This window comes from Haplochromis burtoni, unplaced genomic scaffold, assembly GCF_018398535.1.
Source record: "Haplochromis burtoni strain Fernald_Lab_line unplaced genomic scaffold, NCSU_Asbu1 Contig_370, whole genome shotgun sequence".
NCBI classification, from domain to species: Eukaryota; Metazoa; Chordata; class Actinopteri; order Cichliformes; family Cichlidae; genus Haplochromis; species Haplochromis burtoni.
Window position 1 is genome coordinate 64,555 of NW_024582731.1, and position 19,780 is coordinate 84,334.

The 19,780-nt window shown below is 39.2% G+C and overlaps 3 protein-coding genes across 3 annotated transcripts in view; 1 reads left to right on the top strand and 2 right to left on the bottom strand.

Annotated features, from left to right (window-relative positions):
- Positions 1-13,127, bottom strand: part of sucla2 (succinate-CoA ligase ADP-forming subunit beta) — a 33,003-nt gene extending 19,876 nt beyond the window's left edge. The window contains exons 1-2 of the mRNA XM_005943426.2: positions 12,996-13,127; positions 9,898-10,093 (exon numbers count right to left, since the gene is read on the bottom strand). Of these exons, the coding sequence (XP_005943488.1) occupies positions 9,898-10,093; positions 12,996-13,079 (280 nt within the window). The 5' untranslated portion in view covers positions 13,080-13,127. The remainder of the gene's footprint in view (positions 1-9,897; positions 10,094-12,995) is intronic.
- LOC121815920 (succinate--CoA ligase [ADP-forming] subunit beta, mitochondrial-like) lies at positions 208-4,111 on the top strand. The gene is made up of 2 exons (XM_042228949.1): positions 208-341; positions 3,245-4,111. Exons 1-2 carry the CDS (start codon positions 258-260, stop codon positions 3,539-3,541), a joined length of 381 nt encoding a protein of 126 aa, XP_042084883.1. The 5' UTR covers positions 208-257; the 3' UTR covers positions 3,542-4,111.
- Positions 13,128-14,467: 1,340 nt separating the features above from the next.
- On the bottom strand, positions 14,468-19,713 carry med4 (mediator complex subunit 4). The gene is made up of 7 exons (XM_005943427.3): positions 17,847-19,713; positions 17,059-17,125; positions 16,294-16,464; positions 15,882-15,939; positions 15,690-15,776; positions 15,474-15,605; positions 14,468-15,155 (listed from the first exon to the last, which is right to left on the bottom strand). Exons 1-7 carry the CDS (start codon positions 17,915-17,917, stop codon positions 14,983-14,985), a joined length of 759 nt encoding a protein of 252 aa, XP_005943489.1. The 5' UTR covers positions 17,918-19,713; the 3' UTR covers positions 14,468-14,982.
- Between the last annotated feature and the right edge of the window lie 67 nt (positions 19,714-19,780).

The window sequence follows — 19,780 nt, forward strand, 5'->3', positions numbered from 1 at the left end:
AAAAAGATAATTCCTAGTTTTTACAAAAATAGTGTATATATATATATATATTGTGTGTGTGTGTGTGTGTGTGTGTGTGGTGATGTATGTATGTATGTATGTATGTTTATACGTATGTATTTTCTTTTTTTATTTGGCCACAACATTCCTTTCATGGGACTGAACGTTCCGACAGCATTTGAAATTACCAGAGGGGAGGGCGTCTTTGGAATCGCACTACGCGTGCGCGTTCAATCCACTTTGCTGTAGAGGGAGACATGGCGACGTCCCTGATTTGCGGCCGTTTGACGGCTAGCCTGAGAACTTCAGGGGCTAGAAACACTATTAGCTCCGCTTGTAAGGTAAGTGTGTATCCACAACGGAAGACAACGTTTGGGCTTTCATGGAATGTGTCTGTTATGGCACCACACCTTCCCCGAGGGTTAAAAGTTCTACGAATCTGACAGGGTCAAATTTGACATTAGCACAACTCGATTGAGTTTCCGTTATTTTGGCTAACACGCTAACTAGCACATAGTTAGCACGGCCGGCTGTCAAATCTGCAGATTAAGCAGTAAACGGCCAAAGAATCACTGTGCTCTTAGTCTTTTCTGTAGCCGTACACTTCGTGTGGCTGTGAACGGCATTCTTGGTGGAGGATATGCTCAGTGAAGCTCAGTGACCTCCACCGGCAGCTGCTACAGCTTCCATCCCAGCGATTCCTCCCCCATGACATCTGTCCCGCTGGGTCTTCTTGGGAAGTTATCTGGCCAAATCCGCTCAGGCTCGGAAGCATAAACAGCTTTCACTGCAGAGATACGCTGCAAATATACAACGGGTGGAACAGCAAGATAAAATGACGGAAGAGATCTAACCGGGAAGAGCGCGCAATTCAACCGGGAGTCCATTACACCAGGGCCCCCATAAGATAGAGCCTGACCAGCAAAACTCTGAATACTCTACACTGAGCAGAATTACGTTATTTATGTCGTATTGGTGGGAGGCTTTGGGTCTCGACATTCCAGCCTAAACATTGCTGCAGACACCTGACACCACAGGACAAACTCAGTGGTCTCATGGCTGCGCTCTGGCAGTCCGGAGCTGTTTTGGAAGCATGAAGAGGACCTACACAATACAAAACAGCTGGTTTTAGTGTTTTGTCTTATCGGTGGTAAACGTATCAGCATTCTTAACAGAAGTCTTTGTGTCATCTTAGGTGAAAGTTTGAAATGCTTGTAAAACTTACTTTGACACATTCTGTTCAGATAACATCAGCAAAGCTTTACATTTGTTTTACTAAAAAGGTATCTGCAGGTTGTTGAAGCTCTCTAAAAGCACTGCATTCAGTTCTTTTGTCCAAAACTCGGAATGCGCTATTTAGTGACACAATATTAGTATTTTTTCAGCTAAAAAAATTTATAGGATACTGGTTTGAAAGATGGTTGAAAGGTGTAATATAGATCAACGAAAAAGAACGGTGATCTTTAAATTGTTTTATTCTTTTTAGGCTACCTGTCAGGACTCCGTTTGCCTACATTTGTATTCATCAATAGGAATTCTTGAGTTATCCATCTGGAAATGTGATATAATGTATATTTTAATTGCAGTATTGTTCTGGGTTTTCATTTTGGATGGTGTAACAGTGAAATAATACATGTGTTACACATTATGTGGTTGAAAGCGGGACTTTAAAAGTCTTACTTGAGTAGCCAACAAAAAGTCTTCAGTTGCTCCCTTTTTTTTCTGTTCATTATAATCTTGATAGTGTGTGCACACCTATTAGAGTTAATAATATCTGTTTACACACACTTTTGCTTGTGATATAATTTTATATAGTGTGTAAAGGTAACAGAACAAAGTAATGTTAGTTTGACTAATTGTCTGGTATCTGAAACCTCAAAAACCGCGACAGGTTTAGTTCTTCTTGTTGTGTTTTAGCTAAACACTTACTTCAGTCACAGGTACGCCATACTGGTACCAGGGGGGATGCCTTTTGGCCTTCACAACTGCTTTAATTGTCTGTGGCACAGATTTAACAAGTGGCTGGAAACATTCCTTAGAGATTTTAGTCCATATTGACATGGAGCATCACACAGATGCAGATTTGTCAGCCGCACATTCATGGTGTGAGTCTCTTGTTCCATCACATCCTCACGGTACTCTGTTGGAATGAGATCTGGTGACCGTGGAGGCCATTTGAGTACAGTGAGAGCTATTAAATGATGATCAGTTTGTACTTAAGGCCCCAGAATGTTCCAAGAAAATATTCCCAACACTATTATACCACCTCATTAGCCTCACCTATTGAAACAAGGCAGGATGGAGCCTGTTACGGTCAGCTTTGATGCTATCATCTGAATATCACAGCAAAAATCCAGAATCATCATTCTGTTGACTGCTTTCGGTGAGCTTCACTTCCTGTTCTTATCTGACAGGAGTGGCACCTGGTGTGAGTTTCTGCTGCTTTAGTCTGAGTGGTTATTGGAGCTACTGTTGCCTTCTTGTTAGCTCAAAGCAGCTGACCATTCTCCTATCACCTCTGACATCAACAAGGCACTTTTACCCAGAGAACCGCCACTCACTGGATGTTTTCTTTTTTCAGTAAACCCTAGAGGTGCAGATCAGCAGTTTCTGGTACTCAGACAAAGCCTGTCTGGCAGCAGCAACCACTCCACCGTCACAGTTACTTAAATCGCTTTGTGTCTCTGGTGTGATACTGAGTTTGAACTTTAACAGGTTGTCTTGACCATGCCTATTTGCCTAAATGCTGATTAGATATTTGTGTTAATAAGTAAATATGTGAAGCAGGTGTGCCTAATAAAGCAGCCAGTTGTCTTCTTTTTTTTTTTTTTTTTTTTCTTGACCAAAAATAAAAGGTTGGATTTTTCTTTTGGTCCACTGATTTAGTTGAGGAAATAAACGTGATTGTCTAATGCCCAGCTGATATGCTTTGAGTAACACGTTGTTTCACATCCTTGCTGAAGTTTCCAGTGTTGCTTTTGTGGTCCTACGGACTGTGAACGATTCTCTCTTCCTCCAAGGATGGTTATGTTTTGTGTTGTAGGAATTTTATCTCGTGGGTTTAGTGTCTGCGATTTTCACATGTTGCTCTAGCAATATTGAGCAAAAGACAACACAATGATGTGTCTGCTTGTTTTGAGTTAAAAGAGATTGTTTATTTGTAGGTTAGATTGACATTTGAAGATGGTAGATGTACTGGTTTTAAGTTCATTGCTTCCTGTGCTTGTTCTTTCTGTCCCTTCAGGTTCTTGGTGGTTCTTCAGGTCTGTTTGGCGGCCATGTGTCCCAGCCCCAGCCCCCTCACCTGCAGCAGCAGCAGAGGAACCTCTCGCTACATGAGTACATGAGCATCGGCCTGCTGAAAGAGGCCGGCATCTCTGTGCCGGCCGGCATGGTGGCTAACTCCTCAGAGGAGGCGTACGCTGTGGCCAAGCAGATTGGTAAGGCTGAACAAGTCGTTAAAAAACAAATACACTTTCACTGTCCTTTACTCAAGGACAAAAAAACAAAAACTGTAGTTCTGTTATTTAGAACAGTTTAAGTGATTTTTAAAGACAATCTCCAACCTCAGTCAAGATGCACAGCTTCACACTTTAATGGATAAAGAGGCACTGACATTTGAAGATGTTGTATATGCATTTAATTACAGAAGCCTTGAGAAATCCAGCAGGCTAAACTTCAAATGCTTTGATTGTGAACTGACTGTGGCAATATTAACGTTTTAAATAAATCATAATACAACCTTGTCTGTAAGAAGCCAAATTACATTAGTACTGTTTCTATTCCAAACAATCTCATATTGTATAAGCCATCACTTTCACAAACTTGACTTAAGTACAGAAGTCTTACATTTAGAGTCGCTGTAGTTAAACTCTGTTCTGTCAAACTTCAGTCTGGAGACCTTTGAATTTAGCTACCATGTTAAATGCAGTGGGCTTTAGTAGTGTTATGAATGTATTATGAATGTTTTATCTGTTAATGGTCCACCACCAAGCCACTGTTGTGGATTTACTAGTGTTGATTTTCTTTGGTTGGTCTTATATGAGCAAGAAGAGCACTTTAGAGCCAGAGATGGGCAGTAACGCGTTACTTGTAACGCATTACTGTAATCTGATTACTTTTTTCAAGTAACGAGTAAAGTAAGGGATTACTATTGCAAAAACGGTAATTAGATTACCGTTACTTTCCCGTAGGAACGCTGCGTTACTGCGTTACTAAAACCGTGATTTTTTGCGAGAATGTCTCACGACAGTGACGTAAGCGAGTGCGCCGTTAGTGACAACAGCTGTGTGCAGATCAACAATGGATCACATATCGATTGTGGGAGAGAGTATGAGCGTGCAGCGTTTAAAGCGTGGAAGTACTGACCTTACTTTGAGTTTGATTCCATAAAAAGTGACAAAAACATTAGCGTCCTTGTGCGTGGGAAGAAAACTTCTTTTTACAGCGAAAAAACCCTAAAGCAAGCACCGAGTGCGCAACGACGTAATGGGAAATTCACAGAGAAACTCGCGGATTCTTCACTGACCGCGGCACACCTGCACCAGGGTAAACCTCCGCCTACCACTCCTGCTTTACAGGTGAAAATAGAGCAACAGGACCGCTGAGTCTTTGACTTTATTTATTTTCTGCTGTGTTTTACTTGCATCTATTTGAAAGAGTGAGTGTAAACACACAAAAATATTTTATTTTATGTGCTGGAATGTGCAGAAAATAGGTTTAAATGTTAAACTAATTTATTCAAGTCAGAGAATGTTGCATATAATTAAATTTTTGCTTGATGCATAAAGTTAAAAGATTAAAACTGAATAAAACAAGTTAAAAAAAGAGACTTTTCCATTTGATTACATTTTGTATGATGGATTATGCAGAAAAAGTAGAATTGGGCTGAAAGATCTATCGCTTTATCACCTCTTCAGGTTGTAAATCGTGTTTTTAAAAAAGTAACTAAGTAACTAAGTAATTAATTACTTTTGAAAATAAGTAATCAGTAAAGTAATGGGATTACTTTTTTGGGGAAGTAATCAGTAATTAGTTACTGATTAATTTTTTCAAGTAACTTGACCAACACTGTTTAGAGCTATGTTTGAAATGAAAAACTTTAAAGATGTAAGTGTTAAACATTTTGACCCCATTGCTCTGCATTAGACTTGAAAGCATTTAAAGAGATGGAATGAAAGTTTTGACTTTAACCACGCTATTACTCTCTGACAAACCCAGTGGCGTGACTATCCATTTATGCTGCTAACTCTTTCATCACCCCTCTGGACCTGAATGCCACTTGGAGGCTTTTCTAACATTGTGTGTGTGTGTGTGTGTGTGTGTGTGTGCGTGTGTGCGCGTGCGCGTGCGTAAGTGAGTGTAAGAGTGAGACAGACAGAGAAAGACTCTCGCACACCCAGTCTATACATAGCCATCTTCTGCTTCAGTGGTATCAGTTGACACTCAGCGTGCACAATTCTTGGATAGAAAGAAGATGCACCTGTTGGAATCAATACACACCCTGTTTCTTGTTCATTGTAAATAACATGAAAGGAGCTGCATGCCATGTTTTTTTTTCTCCTCATATGTTACTCCTACTTTGCCTGTGTGTGAAGTTATATTCCTCTATCAGTAAGGAGACATGTGATATGATAAGACTTGTTTAGCTAAGCTGGTCCTCTACTGCTTTTTTTTGGGGGGGAGCATATACAGTATGTTGCAAAAGTTTTTATTGACACATGTTCAATCATACATGGAAATACAGTATATAAGCCAAAAAGAAGAAGCTTGAAAGTCAAAATTTGGTATAAAGACCTTTATTCTTCAGCACAGCTTGAACTCTCTTAGGAAGATTGCTTGTCATGTGTTTCAGTAGTCTTCAGGAATTGTTCTCCAGGTTTGTCGAAGGACATTTAAAACTCTTCTTTGCATGTTTTCTGACAAGATGATCCCACACTGATTCAGTAATTTTAAGGTCTGTGCTCTTGGGAGGCCACTGTCTGTTTGTCCATACAGGCATGCTTTCACTGCATTGGCAGTGTGTTTGTGGTCATTGTCATGCTGATAATGAAGCTATTGATAGTCAGATGTTTTTCAGATGTTAATTTGCAGTGGATCAAAATCTGATGGTACTTTTTCATGATTCCACCAATTTGACAAGATCTCCTGCGTCCCTGGATGAAATTCAGCTCCAAAACATGACGAAGCCTCCACTATGTTCTATAGATGGCTGTAGACATTCACTGTTGTATTTTTCCCCTGTATATATTAATGATGATTTCAACCAAATATGTAAAATCTGGACTGATCTCTCCATAAGACCTGCTGCCGCTGATTTTCAGTACAGCTTTTGTCTGATTTTGCTGTATATGTTCTTTAAGAATGACTCCTTGACAGCTACCCCTTTGACTGAGACCATTTCTGAGGAGGCTTGCACGCCCACATTTGTGAATGTACTAACTCAAGAATAAGATGATGTAAAATTTTTAATACGTTAGGTGTATCTGCTAGGAGGCTGCGTGGTTCCACTGGCTCCTGCCACGTCTTCTTTTATCCTCCACTTTTCTAATTTCATCAAAATCTTTAAGAAATTTTACAGACTGCTCTAAAGAGCTTGTTTGGGACAGAGGATGAACTGTGATAGGGTGTGGCCAAGGCCGAGTATAAGATAAAAGGAAATTGATTAAACTGAGCTACGCCCCCCCACCCCTACCCCGCCATCCCCCAAGTCACCCTATCACAGTTCATCCTCTGTCCCAAACAAGCTCTTTAGAGCAGTCTGTAAAATTTCTTAAAGATTTTGATGAAATTAGAAAAGTGGAGGATAAAAGAAGACATGGCAGGAGCCAGTGGAACCACGCAGCCTCCTAGCAGATACACCTAACGTATTAAAAATTTTACATCATCTTATTCTTGAGTTAGTACATTCACAAATGTGGGCGTGCAAGCCTCCTCAGAAATGGTCTCAGTCAAAGGGGTAGCTGTCAAGGAGTCATTCTTAAAGAACATATACAGCAAAATCAGACAAAAGCTGTACTGAAAATCAGCGGCAGCAGGTCTTATGGAGAGATCAGTCCAGATTTTACATATTTGGTTGAAATCATCATTAATATATACAGGGGAAAAATACAACAGTGAATGTCTACAGCCATCTATAGAACATAGTGGAGGCTTCGTCATGTTTTGGAGCTGAATTTCATCCAGGGACGCAGGAGATCTTGTCAAATTGGTGGAATCATGAAAAAGTACCATCAGATTTTGATCCACTGCAAATTAACATCTGAAAAACATCTGACTATCAATAGCTTCATTATCAGCATGACAATGACCACAAACACACTGCCAATGCAGTGAAAGCATGCCTGTATGGACAAACAGACAGTGGCCTCCCAAGAGCACAGACCTTAAAATTACTGAATCAGTGTGGGATCATCTTGTCAGAAAACATGCAAAGAAGAGTTTTAAATGTCCTTCGACAAACCTGGAGAACAATTCCTGAAGACTACTGAAACACATGACAAGCAATCTTCCTAAGAGAGTTCAAGCTGTGCTGAAGAATAAAGGTCTTTATACCAAATTTTGACTTTCAAGCTTCTTCTTTTTGGCTTATATACTGTATTTCCATGTATGATTGAACATGTGTCAATAAAAACTTTTGCAACATACTGTATATGCCCCCCCCAAAAAAAAAGCAGTAGAGGACCAGCTTAGCTAAACAAGTCTTATCATATCACATGTCTCCTTACTGATAGAGGAATATAACTTCACACACAGGCAAAGTAGGAGTAACATATGAGGAGAAAAAAAAACATGGCATGCAGCTCCTTTCATGTTATTTACAATGAACAAGAAACAGGGTGTGTATTGATTCCAACAGGTGCATCTTCTTTCTATCCAAGAATTGTGCACGCTGAGTGTCAACTGATACCACTGAAGCAGAAGATGGCTATGTATAGACTGGGTGTGCGAGAGTCTTTCTCTGTCTGTCTCACTCTTACACTCACTTACGCACGCGCACACACACGCACACACACACACACACACACACACACACAATGTTAGAAAAGCCTCCAAGTGGCATTCAGGTCCAGAGGGGTGATGAAAGAGTTAGCAGCATAAATGGATAGTCACGCCACTGGGTTTGTCAGAGAGTAATAGCGTGGTTAAAGTCAAAACTTTCATTCCATCTCTTTAAATGCTTTCAAGTCTAATGCAGAGCAATGGGGTCAAAATGTTTAACACTTACATCTTTAAAGTTTTTCATTTCAAACATAGCTCTAAACAGTGTTGGTCAAGTTACTTGAAAAAATAATCAGTAACTAATTACTGATTACTTCCCCAAAAAAGTAATCCCATTACTTTACTGATTACTTATTTTCAAAAGTAATTAATTACTTAGTTACTTAGTTACTTTTTAAAAACACGATTTACAACCTGAAGAGGTGATAAAGCGATAGATCTTTCAGCCCAATTCTACTTTTTCTCATAATCCATCATACAAAATGTAATCAAATGGAAAAGTCTCTTTTTTTAACTTGTTTTATTAGTTTTAATCTTTTAACTTTATGCATCAAGCAAAAATTTAATTATATGCAACATTCTCTGACTTGAATAAATTAGTTTAACATTTAAACCTATTTTCTGCACATTCCAGCACATAAAATAAAATATTTTTTGTGTTTACACTCACTCTTTCAAATAGATGCAAGTAAAACACAGCAGAAAATAAATAAAGTCAAAGACTCAGCGGTCCTGTTGCTCTATTTTCACCTGTAAAGCAGGAGTGGGTAGGCGGAGGTTTACCCTGGTGCAGGTGTGCCGCGGTCAGTGGAAGAATCCGCGAGTTTCTCTGTGAATTTCCCATTACGTCGTTGCGCACTCGGTGCTTGTTTAGGGGTTTTTTTCGCTGTAAAAAGAAGTTTTCTTCCCACGCACAACGGACGCTAATGTTTTTGTCACTTTTTATGGAATCAAACTCAAAGTAAGGTCAGTACTTCCACGCTTTAAACGCTGCACGCTCATACTCTCTCCCACAATCGATATGTGATCCATTGTTGATCTGCACACAGCTGTTGTCACTAACGGCGCACTCGCTTACGTCACTGTCGTGAGACATTCTCGCAAAAAAATCACGGTTTTAGTAACGCAGTAACGCAGCGTTCCTACGGGAAAGTAACGGTAATCTAATTACCGTTTTTTGCAATAGTAATCCCTTACTTTACTCGTTACTTGAAAAAATTAATCAGATTACAGTAATGCGTTACAAGTAACGCGTTACTGCCCATCTCTGGCTCTAAAGTGCTCTTCTTGCTCATATAAGACCAACCAAAGAAAATCAACACTAGTAAATCCACAACAGTGGCTTGGTGGTGGACCATTAACAGATAAAACATTCATAATACATTCATAACACTACTAAAGCCCACTGCATTTAACATGGTAGCTAAATTCAAAGGTCTCCAGACTGAAGTTTGACAGAACAGAGTTTAACTACAGCGACTCTAAATGTAAGACTTCTGTACTTAAGTCAAGTTTGTGAAAGTGATGGCTTATACAATATGAGATTGTTTGGAATAGAAACAGTACTAATGTAATTTGGCTTCTTACAGACAAGGTTGTATTATGATTTATTTAAAACGTTAATATTGCCACAGTCAGTTCACAATCAAAGCATTTGAAGTTTAGCCTGCTGGATTTCTCAAGGCTTCTGTAATTAAATGCATATACAACATCTTCAAATGTCAGTGCCTCTTTATCCATTAAAGTGTGAAGCTGTGCATCTTGACTGAGGTTGGAGATTGTCTTTAAAAATCACTTAAACTGTTCTAAATAACAGAACTACAGTTTTTGTTTTTTTGTCCTTGAGTAAAGGACAGTGAAAGTGTATTTGTTTTTTAACGACTTGTTCAGCCTTACCAATCTGCTTGGCCACAGCGTACGCCTCCTCTGAGGAGTTAGCCACCATGCCGGCCGGCACAGAGATGCCGGCCTCTTTCAGCAGGCCGATGCTCATGTACTCATGTAGCGAGAGGTTCCTCTGCTGCTGCTGCAGGTGAGGGGGCTGGGGCTGGGACACATGGCCGCCAAACAGACCTGAAGAACCACCAAGAACCTGAAGGGACAGAAAGAACAAGCACAGGAAGCAATGAACTTAAAACCAGTACATCTACCATCTTCAAATGTCAATCTAACCTACAAATAAACAATCTCTTTTAACTCAAAACAAGCAGACACATCATTGTGTTGTCTTTTGCTCAATATTGCTAGAGCAACATGTGAAAATCGCAGACACTAAACCCACGAGATAAAATTCCTACAACACAAAACATAACCATCCTTGGAGGAAGAGAGAATCGTTCACAGTCCGTAGGACCACAAAAGCAACACTGGAAACTTCAGCAAGGATGTGAAACAACGTGTTACTCAAAGCATATCAGCTGGGCATTAGACAATCACGTTTATTTCCTCAACTAAATCAGTGGACCAAAAGAAAAATCCAACCTTTTATTTTTGGTCAAGAAAAAAAAAAAAAAAAAAAGAAGACAACTGGCTGCTTTATTAGGCACACCTGCTTCACATATTTACTTATTAACACAAATATCTAATCAGCATTTAGGCAAATAGGCATGGTCAAGACAACCTGTTAAAGTTCAAACTCAGTATCACACCAGAGACACAAAGCGATTTAAGTAACTGTGACGGTGGAGTGGTTGCTGCTGCCAGACAGGCTTTGTCTGAGTACCAGAAACTGCTGATCTGCACCTCTAGGGTTTACTGAAAAAAGAAAACATCCAGTGAGTGGCGGTTCTCTGGGTAAAAGTGCCTTGTTGATGTCAGAGGTGATAGGAGAATGGTCAGCTGCTTTGAGCTAACAAGAAGGCAACAGTAGCTCCAATAACCACTCAGACTAAAGCAGCAGAAACTCACACCAGGTGCCACTCCTGTCAGATAAGAACAGGAAGTGAAGCTCACCGAAAGCAGTCAACAGAATGATGATTCTGGATTTTTGCTGTGATATTCAGATGATAGCATCAAAGCTGACCGTAACAGGCTCCATCCTGCCTTGTTTCAATAGGTGAGGCTAATGAGGTGGTATAATAGTGTTGGGAATATTTTCTTGGAACATTCTGGGGCCTTAAGTACAAACTGATCATCATTTAATAGCTCTCACTGTACTCAAATGGCCTCCACGGTCACCAGATCTCATTCCAACAGAGTACCGTTAGGATGTGATGGAACAAGAGACTCACACCATGAATGTGCGGCTGACAAATCTGCATCTGTGTGATGCTCCATGTCAATATGGACTAAAATCTCTAAGGAATGTTTCCAGCCACTTGTTAAATCTGTGCCACAGACAATTAAAGCAGTTGTGAAGGCCAAAAGGCATCCCCCCTGGTACCAGTATGGCGTACCTGTGACTGAAGTAAGTGTTTAGCTAAAACACAACAAGAAGAACTAAACCTGTCGCGGTTTTTGAGGTTTCAGATACCAGACAATTAGTCAAACTAACATTACTTTGTTCTGTTACCTTTACACACTATATAAAATTATATCACAAGCAAAAGTGTGTGTAAACAGACATTATTAACTCTAATAGGTGTGCACACACTATCAAGATTATAATGAACAGAAAAAAAAGGGAGCAACTGAAGACTTTTTGTTGGCTACTCAAGTAAGACTTTTAAAGTCCCGCTTTCAACCACATAATGTGTAACACATGTATTATTTCACTGTTACACCATCCAAAATGAAAACCCAGAACAATACTGCAATTAAAATATACATTATATCACATTTCCAGATGGATAACTCAAGAATTCCTATTGATGAATACAAATGTAGGCAAACGGAGTCCTGACAGGTAGCCTAAAAAGAATAAAACAATTTAAAGATCACCGTTCTTTTTCGTTGATCTATATTACACCTTTCAACCATCTTTCAAACCAGTATCCTATAAATTTTTTTAGCTGAAAAAATACTAATATTGTGTCACTAAATAGCGCATTCCGAGTTTTGGACAAAAGAACTGAATGCAGTGCTTTTAGAGAGCTTCAACAACCTGCAGATACCTTTTTAGTAAAACAAATGTAAAGCTTTGCTGATGTTATCTGAACAGAATGTGTCAAAGTAAGTTTTACAAGCATTTCAAACTTTCACCTAAGATGACACAAAGACTTCTGTTAAGAATGCTGATACGTTTACCACCGATAAGACAAAACACTAAAACCAGCTGTTTTGTATTGTGTAGGTCCTCTTCATGCTTCCAAAACAGCTCCGGACTGCCAGAGCGCAGCCATGAGACCACTGAGTTTGTCCTGTGGTGTCAGGTGTCTGCAGCAATGTTTAGGCTGGAATGTCGAGACCCAAAGCCTCCCACCAATACGACATAAATAACGTAATTCTGCTCAGTGTAGAGTATTCAGAGTTTTGCTGGTCAGGCTCTATCTTATGGGGGCCCTGGTGTAATGGACTCCCGGTTGAATTGCGCGCTCTTCCCGGTTAGATCTCTTCCGTCATTTTATCTTGCTGTTCCACCCGTTGTATATTTGCAGCGTATCTCTGCAGTGAAAGCTGTTTATGCTTCCGAGCCTGAGCGGATTTGGCCAGATAACTTCCCAAGAAGACCCAGCGGGACAGATGTCATGGGGGAGGAATCGCTGGGATGGAAGCTGTAGCAGCTGCCGGTGGAGGTCACTGAGCTTCACTGAGCATATCCTCCACCAAGAATGCCGTTCACAGCCACACGAAGTGTACGGCTACAGAAAAGACTAAGAGCACAGTGATTCTTTGGCCGTTTACTGCTTAATCTGCAGATTTGACAGCCGGCCGTGCTAACTATGTGCTAGTTAGCGTGTTAGCCAAAATAACGGAAACTCAATCGAGTTGTGCTAATGTCAAATTTGACCCTGTCAGATTCGTAGAACTTTTAACCCTCGGGGAAGGTGTGGTGCCATAACAGACACATTCCATGAAAGCCCAAACGTTGTCTTCCGTTGTGGATACACACTTACCTTACAAGCGGAGCTAATAGTGTTTCTAGCCCCTGAAGTTCTCAGGCTAGCCGTCAAACGGCCGCAAATCAGGGACGTCGCCATGTCTCCCTCTACAGCAAAGTGGATTGAACGCGCACGCGTAGTGCGATTCCAAAGACGCCCTCCCCTCTGGTAATTTCAAATGCTGTCGGAACGTTCAGTCCCATGAAAGGAATGTTGTGGCCAAATAAAAAAAGAAAATACATACGTATAAACATACATACATACATACATACATACACACACACACACACACACACACACATATATATATATATACACTATTTTTGTAAAAACTAGGAATTAGTATTTTGAGAATAAAGTCGAAATGTAGAGATTAAAGCCCTCTACAAAGTGCCTTGCGTAGATGAACTAGTAAAATCGTACTTCAGAATTGATTTATGTTACAAGTAAACTGTTTATTTTTAACCATAAACACAATGTGCAATCTCCACATTTCACCTTTTCCCCCTCAAAATAGTTTTTCAAGTGTAAAGTCAAATTTTCCACCAAAATCTGAAAATGAACACAATTTGTTATTGTTTTTTTTTTTATTAATCTGGCCCTATTACTACCATTGTACAATGCTTAGGATGAAGGACTCAGGGTTAGGGTAGTATACTGCTGGTGTGTGTTCAAATATCTGAAAATATGCGTACTTACTTTAAAGAATAAAAATGAGCATTTAAAAAGTAGCTAAATGTTTGTTTTAAATATCCACTTCGTGCCTATTTCCCCTTTTCATAACACTGCAAAAACTCAAATAGGCTACATCACATAATTTTAATAGCATACTGCAAAAACAAATCTTTATTTCAATCTTTAACCATAGTATACAATAACATAGTGTTTTACAGTGAGCTCCTGAAGGCAGCACTATCATTGCCTCAACATACTGTAAATAAAGACTCCTTCCGCCCTTTAACCTAAATAAATACAATTCTTAGTGTCAAGTATAAACTTGTAAATGAATAAATAAAGTCATATCTCATGGCTCATTTTAAAAAAAACAACAACAACAACATGTAGGCACCGTGTTGCACTCTGACATTAGTTCCACTTGTATGTAACAAGAAATTAAACCTTTTCTACCCAGTGCTAATTTCTGGCTTGTGTCTCTATTATCTCTTTATCTTTCCACTCAAAAAAGTGATGTCAAATGCAATATGGCCCTGATGTACTTATTGCTCTTTTGCATTATGTTCTACTTCCACTTCCAGTGAGAAATAGTGTTCCAGCACGTGTCAGTTCAGATGTTCAAAGATTTGATAAATAAAAACATACAGCCAACACCTTGCACCATGAAATGTACTGAATCGTAATGGATGAGATGACCTCTGACTGTATCTACTTCCATCTAATGCTGTTCAGGAACAGTTGTTTTGTTATTCATGTTCCTAAACATGAATAATAAAACAACAAATCCAGACACAAAAAGAGTAGAAAAAAAATTGTATTCAAAAAGTATTTATTTACAAGACTGAGTATTTACAGGCATATTTACACAACTTATACTACACTGCAAACATTCTGACCGTGACCAACTAAAATTAGACATCAAGTCTCTCACACACACGGTGTCACCAAAGAGCAAAAGAAGGCAAATTATTGTCTTTGTTTTCTGAAGGATATTCTTTGGTCTGTCTTCTTTCATGTAGGAGTCCAGAATGACACGTTCTTCATTTTTGCTAGTTCTAGTTTATACAGTAGTTTCACTGAACTGTATAATAACGCCAGTTAGCCTGGTTCTGTCCAAAGGGAAGATAATCCACCTACTAACACCATAAACTCACTAATATTCAAAAAGGGTACATTTAAAAAATCAATTTCTCAAAGGCACAATAAATGACTGAAGCTGAAGATGCCTGCTCAGATGTTGCTCGCTGGTGAGCTTTAAGTCGAACAAACAGACACGCGCGCACGCACACACACAGGTCTCAGCATTTCTTGACTCTGAGACACACTTTTAGTCGGAGTCACTACTGCTGCTGGAGGAATCTGTGGACATGGCCTCTACATCATCTTCATTCTCCTTGTTGTGACCCGGAGGCTCCAGGCCAAAGTCATTGCCGTGGTGAGGGGGCAGCATCCCCACTGAGACATCAGACGACTGCCACGGGTAATGAGGCGTCAGGACGTCTGAGGTGACACGAGAGAAAAATGGTTATTCTGTGAAATGCCAAACACTGACTGACACTACTTATCTCAGCCTCTCTCTCAGCTCCCTTATATAGTATCTGAAAGCTGGTACTTTTTGCCAAGTTTCTTATGTTACAGAGCTTGATGTAGATGCAGTCTGAATGTCCTTTAACTTTTTAAAGGATGGATAAGGATGGATAATGATAAATTGATAAATGATACATTTTGAAATCACCGTAACAAACCTCTGACCTCATCTAAAATCTCTTTGCCAGGAGGCATGGGTACTCCTTCCTTTAAGTGCTCAGCTGAACTTACCTGGTAACCTCCCAGCAGCTAACGCGTCTCCTGGCAGATGACCGTTCACACCATTGGTGGACAGGTTGGCCATGTGACCAAGCATCCCGCTACGCATTTCCAGGTCGGTAGGGTACGGTCTGCGTGGATCACCTGTCAAGTATGACAACAGTGAATGAAGCTGAACATGAACTTTTACCAACACCCAGTGTGAGATACAGAAAGCCTGGCACATACCTGGCACCCAGTTGAGAGGAGCACACACAGCGTTACTGGCACTGATTCTGTGAGCATACTTGATGATTTCTTCTGATGAGATGCTTCCTGCAGAAAACATGTAAACAGTGTCAATTTATGGGCAAGCCATCAAAGAGAAAACCAGCCATCAAACATAGCTTTCACCAGAACGTGTCGGGAGTGTTCCCTCACCTTTCCTGGCTCTTTCGATGGATTTCAGTTTCTCTTTTGCCTGGTAAACAGCAGTGGCCTGAAACAGATACACAGAAATATATCAATCCTCTTTATCACTTCTCACATGATATTAGAATTTAAAGAAGATGTAGTTTCTGTTTATTATGACTATTCGTATGCTGGCCTCATTATTTTAAACCTTGGCCATGTTTAATATGAACATCTGTAACACGGTATATCAGAAAAAGAAGAGAATCATAGGCCCCTTTACATTACAATAGCAACACTATAACCCTGAATACCTCTGCTGTAAGAGCACAGTATCAGCTACACCAGCACACTTAAAACATTTGAGCGTTTATTTCAATCTGTCAGCGCTGCCCTGCTCTGGATAAAAAAAAAAATACAACAAGAGACAAGCCAAACCCACCAGGATGTGTTCTGCTTCCTTCAGTTGTTTCTGGAGCTGCTGGATGTCACTATCTCTCTTCTCCACCTCCTTCTCCAGCAGTTGCATTTCCTGGTGAACCTTCCCCTGCTGCTGGGCCACCTCCATCAGCTCCTGAAACTCCTTGTCCCTCTGCACCAACAGCTCCAGGATCTTATGGATAAAGCATCAACACATTCTGTTATCAAAGATTTCCTATTTCATAGGCTTCATACAGGTTAGTGTAACTAACTAAAATCACTCATGTCTAACACAATAAAAGGTTCAAAAGCTATGAAAGATTTATGGATGACAGAAAATCAGTTGGAAGGAACTAGATATCTTCAAATGTGACAGCATTAAAATTAAATGCTTAAATTAAAAAAAAATTATGCTTAGCAATTAAGCACAGCTTTGTCCTTAAAGAAACAGTGATCCTGTATCAGTGATCATGTCTCACCAAAACTTTAAAACAGCAAAAAACAAAAGACTGTGCAAATCCACAAAGAACTTGAAGATCAAGTACCAGAGACTGGAAAAATACAGAAACCGAGTGGCAGACAAGTATCAAACTGGACAGTGTTTCACAACACTGACCAAATATATAGCTGGAGACATTTTAGAATAGCTGCCACATAGTGAGACTTGCTTCTAGAAGGCCTTTGATCACCACTAACCCTAGGACTACGCATGGTCTGACAGCCACTGTGATGGTCATTAGTTTGTTTAAATCTCCGTGTGTCGACTAAAGGCTGAGTGGGGTGTTACCTGCGTGTCCTCTCCAGGTTGAGGCATTTTCTGACTCCTGGACAATGCCAGCATCTCTATCAGCTCCCTGAAATGAACACACACACAATTAAAAATGGTCAAAAACCACATTTCAATCCAACAAATCAAATTTCTATGTTTATATATTTATTTACTTTTTAAAGCTCATACTGATGATCGTTTTCTGTACGCCTATGTTCGCTTTGTTTCTCTGATTAGTCATTTTGGCCATTTTTGTGGTAGTTTCCTTTTGAAAGTCTAAGGAGCTTGGAAAGAAAAGTGTCTGGACTTCTTTGAGTTGCTTGAAGACGTTTCACCTCTCATCCGAGAAGCTTCTTCAGTTCTAAGGGTCAAATGGTGGAGAGTCCCAGTCTCAAAGAAGTCCAGACCCTTTTCTTTCCAAGCTCCTTAGACTACGATGACCTGGATGAATGAGAACCTTCACAGACATATTTCCTTTTGAAAATGACTATTAGCCGTAGAGTGTAGTACCTACAAACTCTTCAACAACCTTGTTTTATAAAATGGAGTCTTCTAACTGCTAACAGTTTCCAACAGAAAAATTTGAACAGTGTTTCAGGTTGTTTCAAATCCCAGAGCTCGTTATCTTTCTTTCAGAAAAGCCGTAGGCTCGGCCAATGAGCGGCATGTCTGCTAGTAATCAGCACAAACTGGGGGTGCTAGTTCACGGCTCCGAGTATTTTATCTCTTCACAGATAAAATACTGATAGCTTACCAAACAGTTTACACGAGACACGAGAAAACGCTCGCACGAAGTTTAATTTTACCTGGATAAAACCTCCAAATCATCCAGCACAGACAGTAGTCTCTCCTTCGTCGATTTCTCCGCCGCCGCCATGTTTACTTTCGTTCCTCTGGTTTGCGCAAGACAGGAAATGACGTTTCAAAATCTTCTTCTTCGTCGTCTTTGTTGTTTTCGGGCAATTTGCGTTTTGGTCTCTAGGGTATGCTAGAGATATGACTCCCGTTCTCACTTCCGTAGCATTTATTGGCGTTATTAATATTATTGGCAGCCATATTCTAACCTAGACTTATGGTGCCTTATTTATATATCTATAATGTAATCTATAATTCTCAATAATTTGTACTCAGTTCATCTACTCCAAATAAATTCCTCCTGTTTTTTTTTAACGTTTTAATGCACTGCACTTATTTATCAGACCTATGTTTTTAATTACAGGTTACCTCTCATTTACACAAGTAAGAGCATCAAATATTTTTTCTATTATCAGCGTATTTCACCTTCATTCAAGCGAAAAGCAACACCAAAAAATAAGGAGTACATTAAGTTGGAAAGGTTGATAATATATATATTATTATGACGGGGAATAAAGTGGAAATATTCAAGTAACGATTCAAGCGCTTGAAAATAAAAATGAGTACAGTACTTCTGGCATCCTTTTTTCATTGTTGTTGTGTGTGGGGTTTTTTTAGTATATCACACATCACACATTCCAACTGGCGAGAAAGAATTGTATTAATCTTTTGTTTTGTTTTGTTTTGTTTTGTCACTGTATATAAATGTGTTCACACAGCTTTATTTTATTTTGTTCCCATATTCTCCGACCAGGGGGAAACAGCCGTTTCCCAGATGTAGGCTGTTTACCCCGGTCAGGCCGTAGACAGCGCAAACCGAAACTGAAGAAACTTCCGGACCGTCAAAATAAGTGCAAACCTGCTTAAAATTTCATAAAAGTTTATGTAATGCAAGCATTTATACAAAAAGGGAAAAGTGCCACAGTAATTAAAAGATAAAATACATAAAACGTTTTTCTCTTGCAAGCTGTGTACTGTGATTCTGTATTTCGTGGTTGGATATTGTCTTTCGCAGATGAGAACTCACATTACAGCCTAATTTTATTCACGTGGTTTGTTGAGATATTTGAATCAAAGAAATAAGATATATTCTGAATTCATTATATAGCTCATCAGGTAAAACTGACAGTTCTTCTGTTTTTTTCTGTAAATCAAAAATGTGTATATTTCCTTGAAGCCCATTAAATTATTTAAATTTTGGATTTTTATGTTGAATGTTATTTCTTTAACACACTACCAGTTTTTAGTCATCATTTAAGTTCGTGTCGTTATGTTAATTTTCTTATTTTCTCTTATGTTATGGCAGGGATATCAAACTCCTTGTGTAAATATAAAGCCAGATTTGATCTTAACTGTCATTTCTGTCATTGCAAAAAAGTTTAACTACACATTACACAATACATCTAAGTTTTTCTGCATTACAGAGAAATACTAAAGTTTTTCAGCACAACTATTTGGGCTTAAACCGTAAGAAATAAATGCATAAATTACTTCCACTAATTATGTTAATTGTATAAAATTTACATCCAAATGTATTAATACAGAAAAAGTTCCATTAGCTTATGGCACAGATGGTCTTTTACTTATAAAAACAGAACATTTTTGTTAGTTGAAAGAATTTTTGTTTTTGTATTTTTCCTGTAAAGGCCACTGCAAAAATGATAAATTTGAATAACAGTAAAAAAAAAGTGTCATTTGTGTTTTCATTCTTTATTTACTTTAGGTGAGTGGTCACGGGGGAGATTTTTGATCAGTAATAAAACTCATAAAACTTATGAAAATACAGTTTAAAAAGTTGTCCCAGGGGCCAGATTGGAGAGTATTTGGCAACTGATTCTGGGTATTTGACGCCCCTGCCTTACTTTTACCGTATTAATCAGTGTGT

Excerpts from the sequence above, each read along its gene's own strand:
- LOC121815920 (XM_042228949.1), top strand. The coding sequence starts at position 258 with ATGGCGACGTCCCTGATTTGCGGCCGTTTGACGGCTAGCCTGAGAACT. Across the intron at positions 342-3,244 it reads CTATTAGCTCCGCTTGTAAG|GTTCTTGGTGGTTCTTCAGG; the intron begins GTAAGTGTGTAT and ends CTGTCCCTTCAG.
- med4 (XM_005943427.3), bottom strand. The coding sequence starts at position 17,917 with ATGGCGGCGGCGGAGAAATCGACGAAGGAGAGACTACTGTCTGTGCTG. Across the intron at positions 17,126-17,846 it reads GATTTGGAGGTTTTATCCAG|GGAGCTGATAGAGATGCTGG; the intron begins GTAAAATTAAAC and ends TGTTCATTTCAG. Across the intron at positions 15,606-15,689 it reads TCCTCTCAACTGGGTGCCAG|GTGATCCACGCAGACCGTAC; the intron begins GTATGTGCCAGG and ends CATACTTGACAG.